General features: G+C 37.0%; 4 protein-coding genes across 8 annotated transcripts in view; 3 read left to right on the forward strand and 1 right to left on the reverse strand.

The window, feature by feature from the left end:
- LOC136269262 (RNA-binding protein 25-like) overlaps window positions 1-17,303 on the forward strand; it is a 38,334-nt gene extending 21,031 nt beyond the window's left edge. For 2 of the 4 annotated variants that reach the window (XM_066064788.1, XM_066064789.1), the window contains 19 exons: window positions 2,132-2,230; window positions 2,441-2,498; window positions 2,857-2,948; window positions 3,016-3,102; window positions 3,980-4,054; window positions 4,108-4,195; window positions 5,814-5,887; window positions 6,087-6,170; window positions 8,862-9,014; window positions 9,891-10,109; window positions 10,352-10,441; window positions 15,032-15,105; window positions 15,153-15,303; window positions 15,483-15,593; window positions 16,016-16,175; window positions 16,220-16,473; window positions 16,528-16,626; window positions 16,684-16,731; window positions 17,129-17,303. In XM_066064788.1, the coding sequence (XP_065920860.1) occupies window positions 2,132-2,230; window positions 2,441-2,498; window positions 2,857-2,948; window positions 3,016-3,102; window positions 3,980-4,054; window positions 4,108-4,195; window positions 5,814-5,887; window positions 6,087-6,170; window positions 8,862-9,014; window positions 9,891-10,109; window positions 10,352-10,441; window positions 15,032-15,105; window positions 15,153-15,303; window positions 15,483-15,593; window positions 16,016-16,175; window positions 16,220-16,473; window positions 16,528-16,626; window positions 16,684-16,731; window positions 17,129-17,230 (2,118 nt within the window). In that variant the 3' untranslated portion in view covers window positions 17,231-17,303. The remainder of the gene's footprint in view (window positions 1-2,131; window positions 2,231-2,440; window positions 2,499-2,856; window positions 2,949-3,015; window positions 3,103-3,979; window positions 4,055-4,107; window positions 4,196-5,813; window positions 5,888-6,086; window positions 6,171-8,861; window positions 9,015-9,890; window positions 10,110-10,351; window positions 10,442-15,031; window positions 15,106-15,152; window positions 15,304-15,482; window positions 15,594-16,015; window positions 16,176-16,219; window positions 16,474-16,527; window positions 16,627-16,683; window positions 16,732-17,128) is intronic. The other 2 variants (XM_066064791.1, XM_066064790.1) reach the window with 2 other exon arrangements.
- On the reverse strand, window positions 17,222-18,492 carry LOC136269268 (3-oxo-5-alpha-steroid 4-dehydrogenase 1-like). Its single transcript, XM_066064797.1, has 4 exons — window positions 17,946-18,492; window positions 17,628-17,896; window positions 17,425-17,575; window positions 17,222-17,376 (listed from the first exon to the last, which is right to left on the reverse strand). Exons 1-4 carry the CDS (start codon window positions 18,233-18,235, stop codon window positions 17,310-17,312), a joined length of 777 nt encoding a protein of 258 aa, XP_065920869.1. The 5' UTR covers window positions 18,236-18,492; the 3' UTR covers window positions 17,222-17,309.
- LOC136269267 (CDAN1-interacting nuclease 1-like) lies at window positions 18,242-20,775 on the forward strand. Its single transcript, XM_066064796.1, has 11 exons — window positions 18,242-18,375; window positions 18,845-18,890; window positions 19,208-19,272; window positions 19,319-19,370; window positions 19,506-19,575; window positions 19,700-19,791; window positions 20,028-20,077; window positions 20,132-20,199; window positions 20,250-20,315; window positions 20,375-20,480; window positions 20,586-20,775. The coding sequence occupies exons 1-11, from the start codon at window positions 18,254-18,256 to the stop codon at window positions 20,710-20,712; spliced, it is 864 nt and encodes a 287-aa protein (XP_065920868.1). The 5' UTR covers window positions 18,242-18,253; the 3' UTR covers window positions 20,713-20,775.
- A 20-nt stretch (window positions 20,776-20,795) lies between these two features.
- LOC136269265 (iroquois-class homeodomain protein irx-2-like) lies at window positions 20,796-22,914 on the forward strand. Of its 2 annotated transcripts, none has more exons than XM_066064794.1 (7): window positions 20,796-20,942; window positions 21,419-21,485; window positions 21,542-21,775; window positions 21,859-22,181; window positions 22,237-22,447; window positions 22,501-22,639; window positions 22,694-22,914. In XM_066064794.1, the coding sequence occupies exons 2-7, from the start codon at window positions 21,465-21,467 to the stop codon at window positions 22,714-22,716; spliced, it is 951 nt and encodes a 316-aa protein (XP_065920866.1). In that variant the 5' UTR covers window positions 20,796-20,942; window positions 21,419-21,464; the 3' UTR covers window positions 22,717-22,914. The 2 variants fall into 2 exon arrangements, with proteins under 2 accessions (XP_065920866.1, XP_065920865.1); XM_066064793.1 differs by having other exon boundaries at window positions 20,931-21,015.
- The last annotated feature ends 166 nt before the right edge of the window (window positions 22,915-23,080 follow it).

A 23,080-nucleotide genomic window follows, 5' to 3' on the forward strand; every position in this document is an offset into this window, starting at 1 on the left:
TTATTTTAACGTCTGAAAGGTAACATACTTTACCATGCCTGAGTTTATTAATGGTTTTAGTCCTCAAACTACGTACCTGTTTTTATCGTTGCTTGATTGATGAGAGATCCCGTATTCCGCAGAATAACAGAACAGTGGAATAATATAGTAAGCGAAAATTACATTCTAAATGTTTACACCCTCTACTGTAGCAACTTTGGCAAGAACACAATCACAATGGCACAAGGGTGATCCTCGGGGTGATCTTCAAACAGAATGGACACAAAACTATTCACTCTAGAACAATCTAACTAAGTTAAACTACTATCAGCTAACAAACTAGGAAGTGCTTTCTCTTATACTTGCTTATAACAGCTGGCACACATGAGTAACTTCCCTGAATCATTTATTAGTTACAAAACTTTATATCCCCTAAAAATCTAACCTGGAATAATGTACTCTATCCAACCTTTCTTAACTCTGTTATAACATTCACCAACGTGTTTCGAAGGTTAAATGCTGTTTTAGCTCCCATCCTGCACTTTGTAAAGTACGACTCTAGTAAATTAAGGCAGTTGCTTGTGCGTAACACTATGTACAACAGAAAGAACTTCAGGTTTTGTAGTGATTGTGTAGTGAAGTGTATTTGATAGTAGTAGTTTAGCTTAGAGTGAAGGCTCTGCCTCCATGTTCGATAACAACAAACAAATAACACTCATGATAGTTATGTGTGCATCCTATAAATTACCCTACAACCTAGTGCCATTATGATTACATTCTCACCAGAGTTGCTATGAGGTGAGGAGTGTATAAACACTAAAAAAATCTAAAATGTAATTTTCACTTATTCTGTTATTCTGCTGTCTGCATTTCACGGAATACAGGATCCCTTAATATCACAAAAGCCTAAATGTTATTAAAGACAAGGATATTGTTGTGAGTTAGGTTTTACTAATTGGTAACATAAGTCACAAGGGTAGATTTTGCTGGTTTTGTATACTGCGTAATCTAAGAAATCTTAAAGGACTCATTAAAAGACTGCATAACAAGGACAAAGTATTATCCAGGCTCCATACTCATTGATAGACTCTATTTGCAGCAAATTAACTAAAAATTCCTGGTCGCAAAGTCTCCATGTAAAAGAGGTTTTGTTGCTCAGGAAAGTTTTTTTAATGTGCTTCCCAAATGTTGTGCCACATGTAGTTAGTGCCTAATTGACATTATTGGTTCACAACTTTTTTCTTAAGAAACCTTTGTAATGCTGCTAGAAAAAGTGACATAAGCAAATTAAAGACTCAGCATGTAGGCTATAATGACTGTGCTATGTGTGTAACCTCTTCACTATAATGATAGGAGAAATCTTTTAAAAATTATGGCTTATTTTCTACCATGAACCCAAAGCAATCTACTCTTTACTGATTGTATAGCTAGTTGTAGTACAGCAAATAATAATAATTCCATTTGGCATTAGTTTTAACAATTTCAAATATTTGACACCTTGTGAATGATCCAAGTAGGTGCTGGCTCTCCAGCTGCATGTTGACTGAATCAGATGGTTGAATTATTGATATCTGTGGGAATCGAAGGCTTAGAAGAGAGAGGTTAAATTGTGTAATATGGCTGGTCTTGTAAACACAGGGAACGCAGCTGGTGGTTGTAGTGTAACCATGTTGTATGCCTGGACCACACAATTGTGTTTACACTTGTGAGTTTAGCTGTCTCACAGGAAGGTAATTATGTAGTGAAGCCCCATCAACACTCACTCAATTAACCTTTATTAAAATCCCTGAGAAAAGTGAACTTAATTATTACAGTGACCCAATAGTTTAAAAGATGATTTTCAGCCAGCCATTGAGAATTAGATTCCAATATCTTTGTTGTACATAATTTTGTTGATTTTTCAACTCTGCAACTTTTTCTAACATTTATTTGACAGAAAATTTACAAACTGTTGAAGTTTTGTTTAGCTAATGACTTTTATAGCCAGCCCTGTATTACAAACACAGTCAAAGTGTGCTTACATGTATCACCTTTTCTGTTTTAAAATGTTTACCACCATAATATCTGTCATTGGACTGTGTTTCTATACAGCATGGTGGTAGAGACAATGTCACAATTTGTTAGCAATTGTTTTTGTTTCTTATGCCCACAGAACAACATATCTGCGTCAGAAATCAAAGTAGCTACGACAGTGTTTGTGGGAAATATCTCTGATAAAGCTACGGACACGCTAATCAGACAGATACTACTAGTAAGCAATGCGGCCATTTTTAATACTATTGTAACATAACAGCATAAGGATGTTGTATTAGAATGTGTATGATGTTTTGTATGTATGAATGTGTTTTGACTGGAGACCAAAAGAAAAACTCTGGAATATATTCTTTTCTGTTCAGGTTTAGCAATTATTGTAGTGCACACGCTTACAATGTTGTGATGTTTTTCACTTGATACTTGTTAGCGTTGTGGTGTGATTAATGCTTGGAAGAGGGTGCAAGGTGCTTCTGGCAAAATGCAAGGTGTGTTACTTAAAAGATATTAATTTATGTCTTCCTTTGATGTTTTATTGTGTGTGTACGCATACATTTTCTGTTGACTAGCTTCCATTGTGTAACTCGTAATTAGACAAGCTCCTTTGATGGGGTATTGTACAATACACAATGCATAAATTTTGTTGAAAAGCTGTTGGTGAGTTTGGTGTGCTATTATTTGCCTTTGGTTTCATTATACAGAATTGTCTATTTTTGTGCTATATAAGTCTCGTGTTTGTGTGTGTGTGTGTGCATGTGCGTGTGTGTGTGTGTGTGTGCATGTGCGTGTGTGTGACAGTGTGCATAGTATCATATTAGTAATGTAATGCCATTTATACATATGCAGCGTTTGGATTTTGTGAGTACTCAGATCCAGAAGCTACCCTTAGGGCCTTACGACTACTACACAATTTCAGGCTTGGAGACAAGAGCTTAGTGGTAAGCCCTTTTGTTTACCAAAAGCCCAACACAAATATATGTCCTTCCTGACTGCTATGCCATTTAGGTCAAAGTGGACTCCAAGACACGTAAGGAGCTCATAGAATACATTACAAGGAAGAAGCTGGTGAAGACAGGAGCTTCGGAAGAAGAGGTGCTATGTGAAGGAATTTAGTTGTTTTGTGTTAAGAGCAAAAATATTTTGAAAATTACTTTAATTCAGGTTCATAGCCTATCAGTAGGTAGTGGCTCTGTTATTTTATATTGAATAAAAATTCATGTGTGTATTGTTGCTATTATATATATGGCTTTATTGACTCACTTATAGGATAGATTTTACAGCATTGTAATTGTATGTGGTGTAGTGAGTGTAGCCTACCTTTTTAGTCAGCCCAACTTAACATTAAAAAAAAATTCTGAACAGGCTGAGAGTATTTATGCCTTTTCACCATGGAATTTATCTTAAGTGATTGAAGACAGTTACACATTAGAGGTCGATTGGTTTTACAAACCTTGTACCATTGCTTACTATCAAGCCAGGTCCTGACCAGTCACTATTCATTAATATACCAGAAATGGCAACCCTCAGGACTAGTTTAAGATGCTGAGACTTGTAGTTGATAGTGTGATTTACTTAGTGTGTGGTCTGGAAAAACTTGCCAACCTGGTCCATTTCCAGGTGAGCAATTTATACAGAAAACCACCAGTCATGCTGTACAAACTCCAGGCTTACATTGGCATTACCATAATATTATTATTCTGCTGTTGTCCAGGGAACAAACATTGTGGCATTTTGTTGACAGACGACTGCAATTTTGTATGTATGTTCTATGCACTTGTGTACATGTGGCATTTATGTACTTAATACTTTCTGGCATATAATCAATATCACCATCTGTGTACAAAATATAACATGATTGAAAATTTGCAATATTAGTGGCTGCAATATGTAATGTGCACGTGCAATAACTTTGTATTTGTTGAGGATGTGTAATTAGTTATTTACATTAGTATTTCATGTAATTATGCAGTTGAAAACAGCAGTGGCTGCTGTAGAAGACAGTGGTGATGGCCCCTTAAATGAAGAACTTGATGAAATCACTAAGGTATTGTAGTGGAGACCTACCCTTTTCTATTGAGTCACAAATGGTGTGTGCAGGATGCCGACTCAAGAATCCTAGAGTCTATCAACAATTTAGTCCGAGATAATGTGGATGTGCTTACAATGAGCAGAACTGTGGAAGAAGGTGACTAATATTTTACTAGTTAAAACACTGTAGCTACTATGTACTGTTTTTTGTCATGGAAAATGGACCCCTATATTCCAGACACTTGGAGCCCAATGTAAATAGAGAGCGTCCTGATTTTCAGGAGTCTAAATGTATGCACACTAATATAAAAGTTACCATGGACAATATCCTGATTATCAAGGCATCTTCATTAGAGAGGTATCCTGATTTTATGGTGTCTAAGAAAATTTTCTAATTATCAAGGTGTCCAAAAATTATCATAAGGCTCAATACCACTTCTTTTTCAGCTTATTACTCCAGAGTCCAAACATATTTCTTCAAATAAGTTTTGGGGGAAGTGTATGGTAAATTTGCTGGCCTTGAATGTAGCGTTATTAATCTAATCTGCTTTGATGCATCAGCTGAAATTACTAGTGGGTTTTATTCCAGCCATAGAGGAAAGTTGACCGGTGAAATATCAATATCATTACGATCATTTTTCCATAAGGGGTGGGATATTATACCATAAAAATGAACAAAACTTTTTCAAGTAAATTTTGTTGCTAGGAATTTTATTATCTGCTGAAGTTTGTTTCTTTTGTTACTGTAGGTTGTTGACATTCCTTTTGTTAGGGTACTGTATGTTCGCCTGTGCTGTCTTTATCTCAAATCCATTTCAAGAGGCAAACTAATTTATTGTTCTAATCAAAGATTAAAATCAGCTTCAACATGTGTCATATGTGCTACTGTACATTGTGTGTTGTGTGGTCAGTTTGGCATTGACTGGTTCATGAAAATGCTGAAACTTATGTGGATAATAACCAAGTCTTACAAAATAGTGAACTTCTGAATTATTGTGAATTTCTGGTTTCATTTTACAAGATTTTAGTGGAGTTCATGATTATTAATATAAATAACAAAAGTTTTTGGATTAATGGCAATTAAAAACATCGTTCGTTTGCCTAACTTCTTGTCCATATCACAAAAGTCATTCTACTTGGCAAAGCTCAAAACTTTGTTATTGCACTGTGGTGTTTATGGGGTGTAAAAGTATTTAAGGGAGGTTAGTTTAACAAGTGTTTTGCTTACTGTATCACTGCTGTTAACATTGGTACAGTTGATGTTAACAAGTTGACTCATAGCAGTGTGTGTAGTTTCTTGCACACATTTGCAGTGTGGGTAGCTAAGAATGCCTTGGGGCTTCAGGGAGTTAGAGTAGTATCTTTCATTTTAATACTCCTTGTTAGCTCTGTAATCAATTTTGAGAGACTTGGGTATGGTGATACATGTACCTCACTTATCTCTTAAATATGACTACCGTATAGCTGGAAAGTTTGGTGGGAGGAAACTTTGGTGAATTTTCCGCAATAGGATTTTGGCGAATTTGTTGAGCTAATACAGACGATTTGTATTGGACAAACAATTAGGCAGATTTTAGTTTGGCGAAACATGGTTCACTCGCCAAATTCACCAAACTTTCCTACCGCCAAACTTTCTGGCTATATACCTCTTAGAGTAGTGACCGTGTTAGGTAGTTCCCGAGGTAATACTTTAAAAGCTGCAATTAATGAGGTTGTGCTGTACAAGTTCTTCTCCTTGCACTGTATCCTGTTAAGAATGTTGTTGTATTACTTAGAAGGTTTGATGAAGAGTGTTGAAGAGTCTCTTCTACACATGGCCAAGCAGTCAGGAAAAGCTGATGAGAATGTAGTACGTGTGTGTGTGTGTGTGTGTGTGTGTGTGTGTGTGTGTGTGTGTGTGTGTGTGTGTGTGTGTGTGTGTGTGTGTGTGTGTGTGTGTGTGTGTGTGTGTGTGTGTGTGTGTGTGTGTGTAGTAGTACAGAATGTAGTGTCTGTCTGTATAGAGTGTGTGTGTACTTTTGATCAAACTTACCACCTCTTCTCCACAGACTAATCTAGCAGATGTAGACATGGAGGATGACATGAAACACATTGTGTCAGATGAGATCCGACGATTCCGCCAGTCATACAAAGTGAGTCCTCTTCAATCTTTCTTCCCAAGCCACATAACATATTACATCATTAATAACAATGTCTCTTCGTGTGAAATACTTGTGTGTACTACGATGTGTGTAGATTTGCATGGTACCATGTGGGGGCAAGGGATAGTCTAGCACACACGGATTTGTTTTAGTTGGCCTTGTAAGGTGAGTAAGACTTAATTGAAAAGTGTTTCAGGAAGGCTAGACTTTCACCCCCTCTTTCTCACATGTTGTATGCTATGCTATGTGTGTGTGTGTGTGTTTAAAACATTACATAGTTTCAATATGATGCTGTAATGTTTCATTTTGTCATAGACTTATTATTTCCTGTCTGGTAGAAATATTAGTTTATTGTTTGTGGTTGCCATTAAGACACTATTGGACTTCTTTATTTAGCATGAAGTTTTAAGTGTTTACACTGTAATGGACTCTTGCGGTTATGTTGTTTATTGTTTGGTGTAGTCTTTACTGTTTTGTGGAGCCAATCGTCGTATATCCGAAATGATTTCATGTCCATATTAGTCAGCTGGCGAATTCTTTGATAGGGCTTGCGGTAGTAGTATAAATTTAATTTCGTTTGATCCAGTAGAGACAAGATTTTAGACCATTATCATTAATGCATGAGTTAATGTACTGTATCCAAATTTCCCAGGGATATGCTAGACTGTTTGTCTGGTTGCTGATATAACTTGTTGGAATTTTGATACCACTTTAATAAGTGGCTTATTTGTTTGCACAACAGATGTTACATAATGCTATTAGTGTTTAATGTACAAAACAAAAAGTTCAAAATAATAATTCTGGTGAATTGCTGTACTGTATTTTTGTGACTGTATTGGGTCATGAGCAAATAATGGATTTTATAACTATAGTATCTTACGACTTTAGTTGGATTTAATCTCTTGAAACTCCTCTAATCTAGACATCTTGTAACACCCTGTTTACACTAGCCAGAGTATTTTTAAAGCTATTATAGTTGGGTGGGGCTCTTGTTCTGAGAGTGCCGAATTGTAACACAAATACATAGTAATTTATTATTTAGGCACTTAGTATAAGGAACTAGAAATGTAACGAAGAAGCATATAACCAGCTGGATTCACACTGCAGTTTATTGCTTTACCGGGGTTAGACGATAGTGTGAACAGGTTGTAAGGTGGTCTTATTATTGTCCCTATTTCAAGTGTTTTAATGTTTGCACACTCGTGAAATGAACAAGCATCTTGATTATCAAGATGTCCACATTTTGACAAGCGTCTTGATTATCAATGCATCCACATTTTGATAAATATCTTCTTGATTATCAAGGTGTCTATATTTTAAAGAAATGTTTAGCATTAATAAATTACAAAGGTTTGAAATGTAAATTTTGACTTGTGAAACATAGACTTTAACTAATGTTTCCCATTTGCTCATGTCCTTGTGTGCTAAAGTATGGACATATAACATTTTCATTGTACACATAATATGCAGCCTGTATAATTCGATAACTTGGTGATCCGAGTCTGTTAGTCATTTGCTGCACCGATAGGGTTTTCTAACATGTGACACTATTTGTACACTTCTTCCTATCGACCTTTATTGATAATGTTTCTGTACCAACAAGTATCGAATTGTAGAGGTCTATCCGTGTACTGCTGTGATTTTATATGATAGCAAAACCTTTCTAACCATAACCTGCCCTCATATATAGGATTCTGGTTCATGCATTTTATATACTGGTTGTAGTAGCAGTTATTCATCTAGTGCATATCTAGACCATGAGCCAGGTGCCTGTCTGTAATCTGATTGTTAGGTTATGTGTTAGACAGGTTTTATTGTGCACACGTGCACATACAGTGAAGTCTCTCTATTTTCAGCCAAGTTTTAGTATGTAATGCTTTAGACCTGTTGAGACCAAAATCTTTTCAAAGTGTCCTTTAAAGTTTAAAGATTACACTGTATGTTCACAACACACATGTACACACACACTAAGGCTCAAAGAAATGTTCATTTTGGCAATTGAATATTCTATAGATTTCGAATAAAATTAATAATCCGAATATTCTTTTGTGAGCTAACTGTACTTGTATATAATATATTTCTTTTTCCTTTACTTTCTTGTTAAGTCATTTACCAAAACAAATATTATTCGGAATATTTTTTGAGCCCTAACTCACACACATCACACACATACCACGCATACACATGCATACACAGTACACACATGCAGTACACACACACACACACACACACACACACACACACACACACACACACACACACACACACACACACGCACACACACACACACGCACACACACACACACACACACACACATACTACACTATCCATACACATGCTACATACTGTGTGTTACATAAGTAATGCTAAGTTATACTGGAAGGCCATTTGGTGAGTTTTGTGCACATGGCAAACAGTGGAACTCAGTGGAATTGTCCGATTGATGTGGAAGAGAAGAGCGCCAAATTTTGTTCTCTCAACAACTAAACTTACTGGCTTGCCATCGTTTGGGGTATTTCCTAAGTGCTGTCAGATATACATACACACATGTATACAATAGTGTAGTTCTTTGTATAGTAACAGTAGTTATAGTACACTCAGTGTGTAAGTAACTTCAATTGTCTCTGTTTAAGGCTGATGTAGTCTTTCATTTTGTTTCCGTGTTTGTTGTACTGTTTTAGGAAAAGGAGGAGCAGAAAATAGTTGAGAGGAAGCGAGAGAAAGAATTGGAGAAAGAAATAGATAAGGACAAAGAGAGCAAGGATGACATTAAGGAGAAGGACAGAGAGAGCGAGAAAAGTTCAAGACGAGATTACGATAGGCATAAAAAAGAAGTGAGGATGCCACTGTATGTATGTATGTAATAGGGATGCAACAATGTATCACATTTCAGTGATGCATTGAAGCCATGATACGTATTGATACGAAGTTAAGTTGTATCAATATATCGTGTATTGTGATATATTGATGTATCAAGGAATATGGAGACAATATATCGATATGCCCAAATATTGAATCTAATTTAAATGTTTACTTCAAGATACTGTTAGCAGGAAGAAATATAATTTGTGGGTGCACATCTCCTCGGCACCTTATTAGAGGACAGCCCATCATGTCATACCTACAAACATTGAAACCGATTTCCAATATTCAATAGATAATCTGAACATTATTTTAAGCGTGTCTGGTGTAAAAAGATTCCATTAGCAAATGTTTAATTTTTTGTGCAGGTAGAATCCATTAGGTAGTAGGAAACTCACTGCTACATATCTGTCTGAATTGCCTCTTAATTCATACTTCAATGAATATAATATAAATGTGCTTATTGTATTGTTTGGTCTTGTGTTGACAAAAAATTAACACTTTAGTTAACAGTAAACTTTGTATAAGGCTAGTGTTTACATGCACTCCTGTATAAACAGAATGTTTTATTGCCCAGTTTTGATGATGTTGCTATGTTGCTACAGCTTCTGGTAACTGAAAACAAGTTTAATAAAATTTTCTGTCTGAAACTGCTCTGCCAATTCTACACATGGCTGCTGGGTGGGCCAGAAGGGATGGGCAACACATCAGCTATTACAGAAACCTTTCAAATATATTTAGCTGAAATTTGTAAAAAGGAAACAACTTTTTCTAACAAAAAAGAAGCTTGTTTGACTTGTATATATAATTGATTGTGTGGTTTGTTGACTTGAATTGTTTTTGTCTGGTTGACGCAGATGTCTGAGAGGAGTAGAGAGAGGGTTCGCAGTCGTAGCCCCATCGAGCGCAGCAGCCGACGAGAATCAACTCGAGGAGCTTCAGACAAGCACAAAGACAGAGTGGCAGCAAAAGAGAAAGAAAGGGAGAGATCATACCGTGACGAGGAGGCTTATGAACAACGAAGAGTTGATAAAAAACAAAGAGAAAGAGAGGCAGCATATAAAGAGGTAAATTCATATGGTTTTATGTAGACTTAGGGAGAGATTTTATGTAATCTCATTAAGCTGTGAAAAGATACCATCAAGGATTCATTGTATACGATAGTGTACACTGCTTCCTTCCTGAACAATTTATTGTGTCAAGGCAGTATAAGGAAGGTCACAGGGTTATATTAATTTAATAGAAAGTCACATGTAATGCTGGTCACCTGAGCTAGTGTGTGTAGTACACATGTGTCATGTTCCTGTAGCGGTTGAAACACTGGGAGACTCGTGAAAGGAAGAAGCTTAAGGAATACGAAAGAGAAAAAACCAAAGAGGATGAAAAACAGGAGGAAATGGTATGCAATTCTAATGCCATATATGTGCATATGTTGTTGAACGGTGGTGGTGAATTTATTCCTTTCATTGTTGAGCTGATTATTTATTGTGTTGTTGTAGTGTGTGTGCATTAGTGAATGCATTGTGAATGTGAAATGTGTGTGAACTAAGCATATTTCTCATTGTGCTTGGCTTTCATACATGTATGGCTATTTGGCTGTATTAATGCTGTATTTATTGTAGGCAACTGGATCTTAATACAATTTTATCTTTGGCTAATGAGAAGGGATTTGGCAGTCATTGAGGAAGCCTATGTTTCTAATTAATGGTTTTTGTGTGAGGAAACGTCTGCAATGGACTTTACTATGTACTTAAAATGTTATTCTGGGCTAGTAATAAACACTGTAATGCTACCATAATGATTATATTTATTTTCTCTGTTAATGCTATCATTCCAAGAAGTTGAATTACTAAAGTAAATCCATAGAGAATTAAAGACCTTCATGGGCTGGCCTTTTGAACTTGCTAATGCACAAATACCATCTATATATATTTTAACGTTAATTGTAATGAACTAGCGGTTCGCATGGGCCGTCCTTTTTTGTCACCGCAATCGCCATGTATATACTTATGTTAATGAAGGTTATTGAGAAATTGTTCTTTTAAAAGTAACCATTCCAATTATCTTAATGAATAGTTGGTAAAATGTTTTTGGGAAGCGTTGTACATGGGCTGTCCTTGTAGACCATTTATTGAGTTACATGCAGCTGCAAATCCCATATACGTATTCTATATCTTCATTTTTTTTGTTTACGAAAGTCAAGGCTTACATAATGGGATAGTGTTGCTAAGGAAGCATAATACAAAAAGTAAACTGTTAGTCTCCTCTCAGGCGTCAAAGTAATTTACGATAACTCGATTTTAGTAATGTAGCTACTGCTCTAGTTTTATTATTAGTTTACATTTTTTTATTAGCTGGCTTTTAAAAAATTATTAGTTTGCAACACTAATTACCGTATTTGACCGGTTAATAGCTGCGGCTACCATAACTTTCAGCAAGCAAAACTCTGTGGCTACTATGCAAAGGTGGCTACTATCCGAGGGCGGCTACTATGGGCTTGTGTGGCAGCAGCCCATGGCATTTATATGGATTCATGAGTGACTGACCTTGTTTAATCATCTTTCAATACTGTCATTCATTCTAACTTCTCTCAAAAAAGGTGTTTCCTGGCTTAAAACAACTCCTTTACCAGGTTTCTGCTTCAAAGGTGTCTTATCAACACTTAGTCTGGCGCCGCTGACCCTATTTAGGCGCAAATAGGGTCTGGTCTGTCTAGCATTCAGGACTTGTGTTTAGGAATGCGCAATTGCACTGTGGCTCGCGTTAACAAACATATCGAACAGCGAAGAATTCAATCACAACAGTGATTGTTTTAAGGGTTTCAATTTAATTTCTATGGGCGGTTGATGTTTAGGCTGTGGAGACGATATTTCTACTTTCCGAGGGAAGGCGTCTATTACACACGAATGGTAAATTGAAAATCGTCCCTGGGTTTATTCACCCTGACACAAAAAGAACTCATGCAACTTTTGTTCCGTGACTTTCGTCCCAGTATTTACTCACATCATGCAGCCAAAATGCATATATTTGGCAATACTGCGATTTGATTGGACGCACCAGTTTTCGGTAACGGTGGCACAAGTCCTTGATTCTAGATAGACCAGACCCTATTTTCGGGGCGCTCGCCTAAATAGGGTCGGCGGCGCCAGACTAATCAACACTTACAACATTATGTTCAGATACAAGCCGTGGCTCTTATCCAAGGGCGGTTCTTATTACTATAATTCTAGGCTGTGGAGCGGCTACTATCCATGGGCGGCTATTATACGAGCTGCAGCTATTAACTGGTCAAATACAGTATACGAGTTTAGCTAATGTTATGAAAACCAATATGAAATGATTTTTTTTTTTTTTGATTTTGCAGTAGGGCACACACCAAACTTTCTCAAAATGTGGGTCAGTGTGATACTACTGCTGCCAAAATTAATGTGTTCACAAATTCAGGAGCATTTCTTTCGTGAATTTGTATACCGTATTTGACCGGTTGATAGCTGCGGCTACTATAACTTTCAGCAAGTAAAATCATGCGGCTACTATGCGAAGGCGGCTACTATGCGAAGGCGGCTACAATGAGCTTGTGTGGAAGCAGCCCACAGCGTTTATACGGATTCACGAGTGGCTGACCTTGTTTAATCATCTGTCAGTACAGTCAGTCATTTTAACTTCTCTCAAAAACGATATTTCCTGGCTTAAAACAACTCCTTTGCCTGGTTTCTGCTTCAAACGTGTCTAGTCAACACTTTCAACAGTATGTTCAGATACAAGCTGCGGCTCTTATCCGGGGGTGGCTCTTATGACAATAATTCTAGGCTGTGGAGTAGCTACTATCCGGGGGCGGATATTATACGAGCCACGGCTATTAACCGGTCAAATATGGTATTTGTATCTAGTGTTTTTATGCCTCATGATATAGGTACCAATTTGGCTGGTACAGGTTTTTTCTCAATAGTTGATCGGATTATTGGTAAACCGCTAGCTTTCAGTATTCTTGGAAAATGCAAAAGTAATAACCTTACCACATCAACCGCAGAGTATCCTGTTTATTGCTTAATGTGATTCTGTTATGGTGTCTTGTGAAGAAATAACAAAGAAATTGTTTTACGTTTGATTATCATAATGAAATAACAGTAGTGGGAGTTCGCCACATGGAAGGACTGTGCCACATGGAAGGACTGCCTGTTCCAAATTTAGTGACCAAGTTTCTAAGGAGATACATTGTGAATATGGATGGTTTAATTGCAAAGTAAACCATAAGGTTGTTTTTCAATTGGCTTGAAAATAGTTCAGTTACACCACAGCATGTGCCAGCAACAATATATCAGTCAGTTGGTTTTGAATACACTTAGTGAGCCCATGCATGAATCAAAATTATATAATTTTGATAGCGACCATTGGTATAGAAATAGCTTGCATTTGTTGCTGATGTATTGCTGTCAAGTATTTCTAGTTTGCTCAATATTTGAAGCTAATACACATATACAAACATTTTTCAGACTGATAAATGTAGTCAGAGTAAGCCCACCCTTCTTGCACCCAGGAATTTGAATTGTAAACCATAAAGGACTAATTTGGCGTTGTTATATATACCGCATATCACAAGTACAACAATGTTGCAGTTGTGAAGTTTGCAACTCACGTGAATGACGTCTTGGCAGGTAGGTTTTTTAATCTAATTATGGTGGCGTGTAATATATGTTTTCTTGAAAAAAAGGTGACTGGCTACACTTGCCACAGAGTGTCACATCTGTTACAACATTGTGTGAAGAAATTGATTTATGAATGTAAACCTTCGGATTATATGATAATGAAACAACAGCATAACTTTTGTGCAAATTTTGCATCTGGATTTATGAGCCATAATGGCGGTTTCTATGGAGATGAGTTGGGATGGGGTTAATTGTTATTCTTCCAAGAGCTTGAAGAGTGCATCCAAGCCCATAAACTCCTGAGCCCATTTAGTTGCCAGGGATATAGATCACTATATTATACAGAAATGAATAAATGCTTATAGTGCAGACAATTCTTTGCTATCCCATACATGATGGGATAAACAAGAACAGCATTTTATGCCTTTCACTTTTAATTCTAATGTGCTGAGGGAAGCACCAATTGGAATACAACTCTGAGTTTATTCCAATATGAGTGGCTGGTTGTGTTTACAAACCCCGTCCTCATAGTAGCCGGAGTGAAAATTTGCTTACCATACTTTGAGGCAGTATAGCAGTTATAAAGGTGATAGCGTTGACAGTAGATACCTGTTGAATGGCTTTTAATGGAGAAGTTATTTAATAGGTTTTACTACTACTAGCATTAGTTTTGTCACCCTCATGCAGGGTATTTTACCATTTTTTATCTGTGTTATAAGTCTTACTAATGAGATTATTGTACAAAAGTAAACATTCAAATTATGCTAATATGTTAATGGAATGAAGGCTTTATCCTTCTGTGAGAAATTGACTTGTTTGGTAATGAGGTTGTATAAGCTGTACTCAAAGCTGTTTGATATGTTGCTAAGGTGATGTGTCATGAATAAGTTATGCAAAGTAAACCAGCAACTTGTTTTCCATCTGACAAGTTAATTTATAAGTCAGATATAAGAATGCATTGTAGCAGTGCATGAGTAGGAAAAATTTTGAAGTCAACATGGCATAACACAAAAGAGTACATGTAATAAGAAAGCCCTAACATTTAAACAGGCACTGAGTTAGGACCAGCCCTCCCTTGGTATTTTATTACTGTGTGAAAACGAAATCTGTCTCCATCAAGTGGCTATGGTGATGTAGCCCGGGTGCTCCCACTAGACAACCGCACATTAATATATCCATAACATCTTTTTAATAGTTTTGTTTATGAGAACAATTATAAAATTGTAAAGTCATTCTAAGGTTATCATCTAAATTGTCTGGCTTCTTTTGTGAAGGATACAATTACCCACTTAATGAGAACAAATTGCCTAGTCATATTTAATAATAAATTATGTTGTTTTTAGGAGAAGGACAAGAGACATTTAGCAGAATTCCTTGAAGATTACGATGACGACAAAGATGATACCAGATACTATAAGTCTGTTATTGTTTTGCATTCTTGAGTAGTGATCGAATTCTATTTAGGGGTAGTGCCTTTGCACGTAGACGGCGTGAGAGAGAAATTGAGCTAGAATCAGATGAGAAAGATCGGCAGCATGAGCGGGAAGAAATCGAAGCCTTAAGACTCAACATGATGAAAAAACAAGTGGAAGGCACAGAGCCAGAGAATGAGGAAGTAAACATTATATTAGTGTGTGGAATCCCAAACTGGTTAATGTTATATGTTTGCTGTTGTGGTGTTTTCAATGAGATTTATAACAATAGGCCGGTGTACCCAAATGGCAAGTTATATTAGCTCGTTATGTGTCTTGTAGCCTGACTTCTATGTAGCATGTTGTCTAATATCTTTTATAGGATAGCGATGATGTACAGAGTGATTTAGACTTGAAAGAGGAAGAAGACATTCCATTATCAAAAGATTCTGAAGAACCAGTCAACTCTATTTCTTCATATCCACCCATACAGGTAGGCAAATGTATGGTCAAGAGAGACCTGTAAGTAAACTGTGAGCTGGCCCATTGTTTGAGCTGTGGAGTGCCTTTCCTTTCACTATGTCTCGGTCTGTGTTTGGGGAGACAGCTAAGTGAAAGTTATGTGGCTAGGATTAGAATAACATTTGTCTGCCAAAGTTATGAAAAGTTACTTCCTAATGATTCATATTAAGGATATGTGTTTAATTGTATTCCTTTGATATGGCATTTTAATGTCTTGATATCTGAATAATTCACCATGTTATTATGACAGATGTACAGAGCCAGTATATTTGGCACATTCTCTTGAAATATTTATGTGGTAAATTAAGCAATGAACATATTATCTCCCTTTTGATATAATGGAATCATAAAGTTATGGCGCAGTAAAACTAATGGCATGTGTATTCTTGTTAGGTTCAGTCTGCACCAAATGTGAGTCCTACATTTAAGCCAGTCGCTGAGACTAGCTATTCCCCTGATTCAACCAGCTACAATATAAAGGATGAACCCATGGATGAAGATCTTAAACCTAAACTGACTTTTGGACTTAAGTCAGGAGGCAGCTCAACTTCAGGTAACTGTAGACAAACTGATTTGGATGTCTAAGCTTTTTTTAAGGCATGACCACCACATCAAAACCAAGTACGGTTGAAAAAGTGTTCAACCAAGAAGAAGAGGAACTGTTTGTAGCAAGGAAACAACGTAAGCTGGTACCAATAGAATATTCTGAAGAAGAACAGCAAGCGGTGGGAAGGTCTAATCATATGTCATCCGACGAAAGAAAGAACTTAGTGCAAAACCTTATTAAGAATATCCCGACTGAAAGAGATGAATTGTTTGCGTACACAGTCAAATGGGAATGTTTGGATGATGTTAGTAAACTATGTATTGCTGTAGCAGATTAACTGACATTTCTTTCTTTGTAGAATGTGATAGAAAAGCGTGTCAAACCGTGGATTAACAAGAAGATTATTGAATACATTGGAGAAGAGGAAGCTACACTAGTCGAATTCATAGCCAACAAGGTAAATAGAGAATTCACAGTGCATTTAAAAGGTTAAAGTTCCTTCTTTTTTTTTTAGATATCAACCCATTCTAGTGCACAAGAAGTGCTTAACGATGTTGCAATGGTGAGTATTAAGCACAGTGGGCCTGTCTGTCCATCCGTCTGTGTGTATGGTGCTGTGATGAGAACCGCAGGGGTCCAGAATGTGTTGACATGAGGACACAAGGCAGTTGTTATGGTTTGACTGGGTAACTAGTTATTCTGTACAACAGCTTGACAGAGTGCACTCCCTGAGCACCAAAAATATTTTATGAACACCAATTTAAGTTTCACAGTTCCTGTTGTGTATGTATTGGCTGTTGAATTTAAATGGTATCATACATGCTGAAATATATAGGAATTAGTACACGCTGAAATATACACAATTCGTACATATGCTAGTCGACAGAATCACAGGTGTATTAATTTGGTCAATGTTGTTGATACTGGCATGCGTTATATATACATTCTGATCTGTACAGGTGTTGGACGAAGAAGCTCAAGTATTTGTGGTTAAACTGTGGCGACTGCTCATCTACGAGACGGAGGCTAAACACAAGGGGATATCAAAAAGCTACCAATGAACTTTTTTTTCGTTTTTAAAATGTATTTAAAATATTATGCACATGATATTAAATATAACTACATAGTCTCAAATAAAGCCTAGCAAATAAATGGAATAAATGCCTTTCGATCTTTTGGATAGTCTTCCATTTTCTCCAAGTAGTACCTAATTGTAAAACAAGGGAAATGACCAAGGAGAAAATTCTGAACTTACTTGTGGTGTGACAAAGCACGTGTCCCTAACATGCATGTAGTGAACAAACTAAATGTTAATGCAGGGGGAGACCAACATGCCACACCAAAACCCCACCACTCCAATGTCTCTCCAAAGTAATTGGCACAAGACACCAACTCAAAGAAGCCACCTGAATAATGTCAGTAATTAACACAACAGGTAAGGATTTTTTAAAAGTATACCTTTAGGAATTTTGTAGCCAGTTTCATTTGGTTTCCTGAGGTTACGCAAGACTGTATCCGAGTGGATATTGATAGCCATTCCGAATAAAAACAAAACTATTCCAATTAAAAGACGAGGGTCATAGAACCATTGGTGACTATAGGAATAATAGTGAAGCAGATATCTTGACTGTATGTATCCATTGATAGTGCAAAATGACATGGCCATGAGAAATACCACTACTGGAACAGGCTTTGACCCTTTCATTACAAATGGGTAGAAAAATGACCTGCAAAAATGTCTAGAATTATATCAATAAGAGATAATAGCATACATACCTTTGAAAGTAATGTAAAAGAAACATTGACAGTAAAACAATGTTAGGTGTTAGGGTGCCTTTCAATTGATCACCACCAAGGTAACCAGCAACAAATAGGGGCACGAGAAAGCTGGGGCTCTCCTGCATCACCCACGTGAAACGCGGATCCATTGTGAAACCCCAACCTGACCTGGAAAATCTTCCATAGGGTGCAGTTATCAGTAACTGCAAAACTGCAGTAACAAGCGAGAAAAAAATAATCCCTTTCCAGGTGAACTCTAGAATATCCAGTTCATCCATAACGCGCATAAAAATAATATTAAATTGATGCGCTTTTTAAAAGAAATGCTATCTAGGGAAGCATACCAATCGATTATTGATTTGATTGATGCAAGCTCAAATGGTTGCCACTCCAACTGTTTACGAGATTTGTCGTCGAAATTTCCCAAGTACAATATAATGTGTATGTACGTAGGGTATTCTAGCAAATATTGTTGCGTGGGCGTAACAATATTTTCTACTTTTACGATCGCGAGCATTTGCAAAAGTAGCCCCTAAACAATGGTTGCACCAAACCATATATTATTTTTGCATGCTTTGACATCACATTCACATATATTTACTCACTGTGTTGTAGAAAATACAAACAGCTCGTACTCGGATATAATTCAATTATACTAATTTAATTACCGAGCCAACCTTCTTAATTTAATTAGCTGTGGTATTTATTAAGTACATAAACAATTACTCGAGTATGTATAAGTACCACTGACCACACATACTTTTGACTAAGCACATTTTCCCAGTGGACTCAGGTGCACCTACCTAGTCTATATGTCTCCAGCTGGTTAATGCTCTCACATACCACATGTTTATAATGGATGTTATTTATCTCGTTTTTTTTTTCTATTCATTTAGTGTTCCACATGATACATTGTACAGCATCTTTGCACAGCATTTTCAGGTTATTGGTTACTGAGTATTGAATAATATAATTATATAACTTATTCCAGCTGTTGTTTTGAAAATGACTGGCCTCTACCACAACAATTAATTTTAATGTAATAAGAGTTTATTCATTGTAATAAGCCTGCTAGAGTTGATACTAGTAATGTGTGTGCGTGTGTAGTGGTAAGTAATACCAAGAGTCCATAATACCTTTAATAGTGGGCATTATAAGTACCTCACTGCTATGTAATTTAACATAAATTGGTTATGTCAAGAATTATAACTCTTCTTTATGTAGTTCTCTGATTCATATGTTGACCTTTTCTTTGATAGCAAACCACAAAACAATGTCACTCTCAGCACAGGAAGCCTCTCGTAATGCAGGGTTACTACAAGAGGTAGTTATATACCAATCAGGTGATAATTCAAGTACTGCAACACTAGGTATTTGGCTTCACAGGATCAGCCTGAGGTTTTGCTTCACATGAGCCAAGATGTGAGCATCCGTTCAAATTACCTGTTACATTTCAGTATCAACATTAATGAGACATTGTACTAATATAGAAATTGTCTTGATATTTTGTGTGCGTCCTTCCTGTTTCTCATCTCAGTGTATGTGTTGGTATAATAGGTTAGTCTCTCACCAGCTCTGCTTTCAAGAAGCATTTTAGAATCATACATTACTGAGAATTCAGTCACAGGTTGGTATTGTGTAGTGCCATACAGCCATTTTGTATTCATGCCATGGACACAATACAATATGTTGTTTTGGCCTTGGATTAATAATAATTGACAAAGGATGTGTATTGTGTTGTGTTTTAACAGCAGTGGGAGCACCGTCAACAGCCCTGGTTAGCCATTGGATGAAGAACCCACAGCATATACCAGATGAGAAGCTAAGGGAACATGTCAAACTGGTAAAGTTTCGTGGCAGGGGGTTGGGAATGTTTTTCTTCTCTGTGTGTGTTTGACGTGAACACGATCAACATAACCAGTAAAGGATGACCACATGTTGACTGCATAACAGTTTATAGCATACCAACATTGTCACTATGTTAGTGTAGTGAGAAAATTTTTGGTTGAAGTACTTTTAGGCCACCCTTGCTCATGTTTACATGACTTTGACAAGTTTATACCTTTCCTTATTCCTTAGTGCATCCGTAGTGACACAAACTATGGATTATTGGCAGAGAATGTCAAATGGTATAGCAACTCTCACACACATACACAATGTTAATAACCCTTACCATCCAATAGTTCTGTTGGCTACCAATATGAACAAAAACTGCGAAGAAGATTGGAGGAACATAACATACCCTTTCTAGGTGGGACTTCCTCTTATTTATGCAGCTGTAATAATCACTTAGTCAAGCAGATGAAGAATTCATGAGGTTGCAAGGTTATGATAAGACTCCCGACTTCAAGTTGGAGGTCCCATTTGGTAAGAAAAGGTTGCCGCCAAAAACATTTTAGATTTGTGTACTACTACACATTGTGCAGCTGTCAGCAGTACTGTTGTAAACTGGGTAGAAAGCAAGGCGCTATTTGTTGATGAAAATTCCCACAAGAGGTACATGGAGGAACAATTATCTAGTTATTATAACAGGTACAAGAAACATGTAGTGTACATGGGTAAACAAGTTGTTGGTTAGCATTGTTTACTTAACAAAACAACAGGACAAGTGTTTATTGCACTTGAATTTTATTATAGATTTGGTTCAGGAATGGTGATTTACTGGTTTGGATTTGTTGAAGATGTTCTACAAGGGAGCGAAGATCAGGGAATACTTATAAGAACAAGTTTTCCGGAAGCACAAAGAATTACTTCAATTGCATAGAATAAACAATTAATGTGTTGGAGACAGATTGATTGTTTTTAATATTATTACGTCATAAGTTTACATTAATAAGGAGTTGGGTATTATAAATAGCTGAGCTGCTTCGGTCTACATCACTTAGCTAGCTTACGAGTGTGCAGATAACGTTCGTTACTGCGAGAGAATCTGATTGGCCATAACAATTCATCAGGAGGCTGGAAACCTAGCAACGCTGTTGGAAATTTTTAGTCGTGAGTGAATGTTCGTGTAACTCGTGGTCTCGATAATTAGCTACTGTTTCCCCTGCATGGCTGGAGCAAAGATGTATGATTATTTTGTATGCATCGGTATGATAAGTTGCCGATATGTAGCCTTTCGCTTCTGCTTTACTTTCCGATGTGGCTTTTTCAGAGGTTTATCATGTTGAGCTGCCAAATTAGATGGTACAATTTGTTGGTGTACATAATTCGGGTTATCAGGATATTACCACCGAATTAAGCCGAGCTGTTTTTATGTGTAACCAGTTGCTACGAAATGACTAATAGTTTTACTACCTCGTTTCGGCTTACTGAACGTTTGCTTATGGCTCAACTCCCGAGACGTCGACACTCCATTATTATTAAAGTGTCTTGTGAGTCCAGCAATTTTATTTAAATTTGGTGTGTAGCTATGTGACCACTGTACATGTGTGTTGTATTTAACAGCATCTCGATCTTTTATTTTGTAGACTTCCTAAGCCTGCGCCGTCTGATTTACCGGTTCTACTACTAGCCATGGCAAATGATGCATATTTGGTAAGAAAAGTAATGCTAATAGCAGCTATGAAATTTTCATTTGATTTCGTTTGCAGAAACCGGGACCTTTGTTCCCAGCTTTGCCATACAGTTATTATTCCACTCAGCACAGTGCACCTGGATGTTGTGATAGCTTACCATCTCTGTCAGGACGTTATAATCCTTATTCCATTCCTGCTGCTGCCACCTTCCCTGGTACAACAAGGAGGCCCACACCAATGTCAGACTTGTTTCCTTATGATCTAAAACCGATTCAACCAGCAGTACCAAGAAGTGGAATAGTTGACAATGTAAGTGTACACCACTTATAGGGGAATGGGGAGTGGGGGTTTGTGAAGGCACATTATGTTCATTAATTGTGGCTATTTTGCAGATGCAGCAGCCAATGTCAGGTGTAGGGAGTTCTGAATCGTCACCAGTTTTGTTTGACAAGAGTTCTGCAAATAGCCCATATATTCCAACATTTACAAGTGGGATAACTCCTTTTGGTGCTATGTCTGGAAATTTTGGAAGAGTTGAGGATCCAGCAGGAATTCCGGGGACTGGATCTAGTGCTTCCCTACTAAGTGTCCATAACAGCTATTCCCCAGCACCACAAGACAGTGCAGTGAATGCTGATACCACATCAACTCCACTGTCATCTCTAGTTAATTCAACCAGTACAACAACTACTAACACTTATCCTTGGTCATTCTAGTGAGTTGATTTGTTGTTCTGTTGTTACCATTGTTTACTTGTGGTGTATGTTCAGCTATCAGGGGTTACCGATGCCAACTCCAAACGGTAAACTCTTTTCTACTGCACAACACCAAGCCTACAGCTTTGATTCACCAAAAGTGAAATTGACATCTGAAGTAGCTGTCCCCCTAATTGAATGGTTTGAAGAGCATCGGGACCATCCTTACCCTTCCCGGCAAGATAAAGTGACACTTTGTCAGATGACTGGTTTAACGTTCACACAGGTGGGTAGTGCCAGGGATAAATATATTTTTTCACAGTGTGGTTAACTTGACAGGTATCCACATGGTTTGCTAATGCTCGTCGCAGAATGAAGAAACATTCATTGCAAGATGGAACAGAAGTGTCTCTGTCCCCAAGTGAGGCTTCCAATGTAGAAAGGTGCAAATCAAGAAGACTATCTTCATCGGAAGATTGTAAGTTGCATGTAGCATTTGTGAGTACAACTTGAAATAAACCTTTTTATCTAGGTGAAGTTCTCTCACCAGAGTAGATGTGTAGTTAAACTAACACTGAGTAATCAATAAATTTTAACTCTTTTTAATTGTAATATATTATATATCTATACAGTTTGTGTAACTTATGTAGTTATGGACTATATATAGCTCCTTAACTGTTGTGTAATGTATATGGAACAATGATGTTAAACACAATACATGATGTATATTTCCTTAAATTTTGTTGTTATTCATACTGTGAAACTGCCGGGTACCTCTTGTTAGTTAGTGATCATCAATAGACTATATGTATACACAGTTTCCAGCAGAAAGAAAACTGTTGCCACTCATAAGAAAAAGTGACGGATGCTAGCAGGTTTTATGGCTCCGAGTTTTATAATTTATTATGACAACTAACCA

The sequence above is a fragment of the Dysidea avara genome, chromosome 10 (assembly GCF_963678975.1).
Source record: "Dysidea avara chromosome 10, odDysAvar1.4, whole genome shotgun sequence".
Classification (NCBI taxonomy): domain Eukaryota; kingdom Metazoa; phylum Porifera; class Demospongiae; order Dictyoceratida; family Dysideidae; genus Dysidea; species Dysidea avara.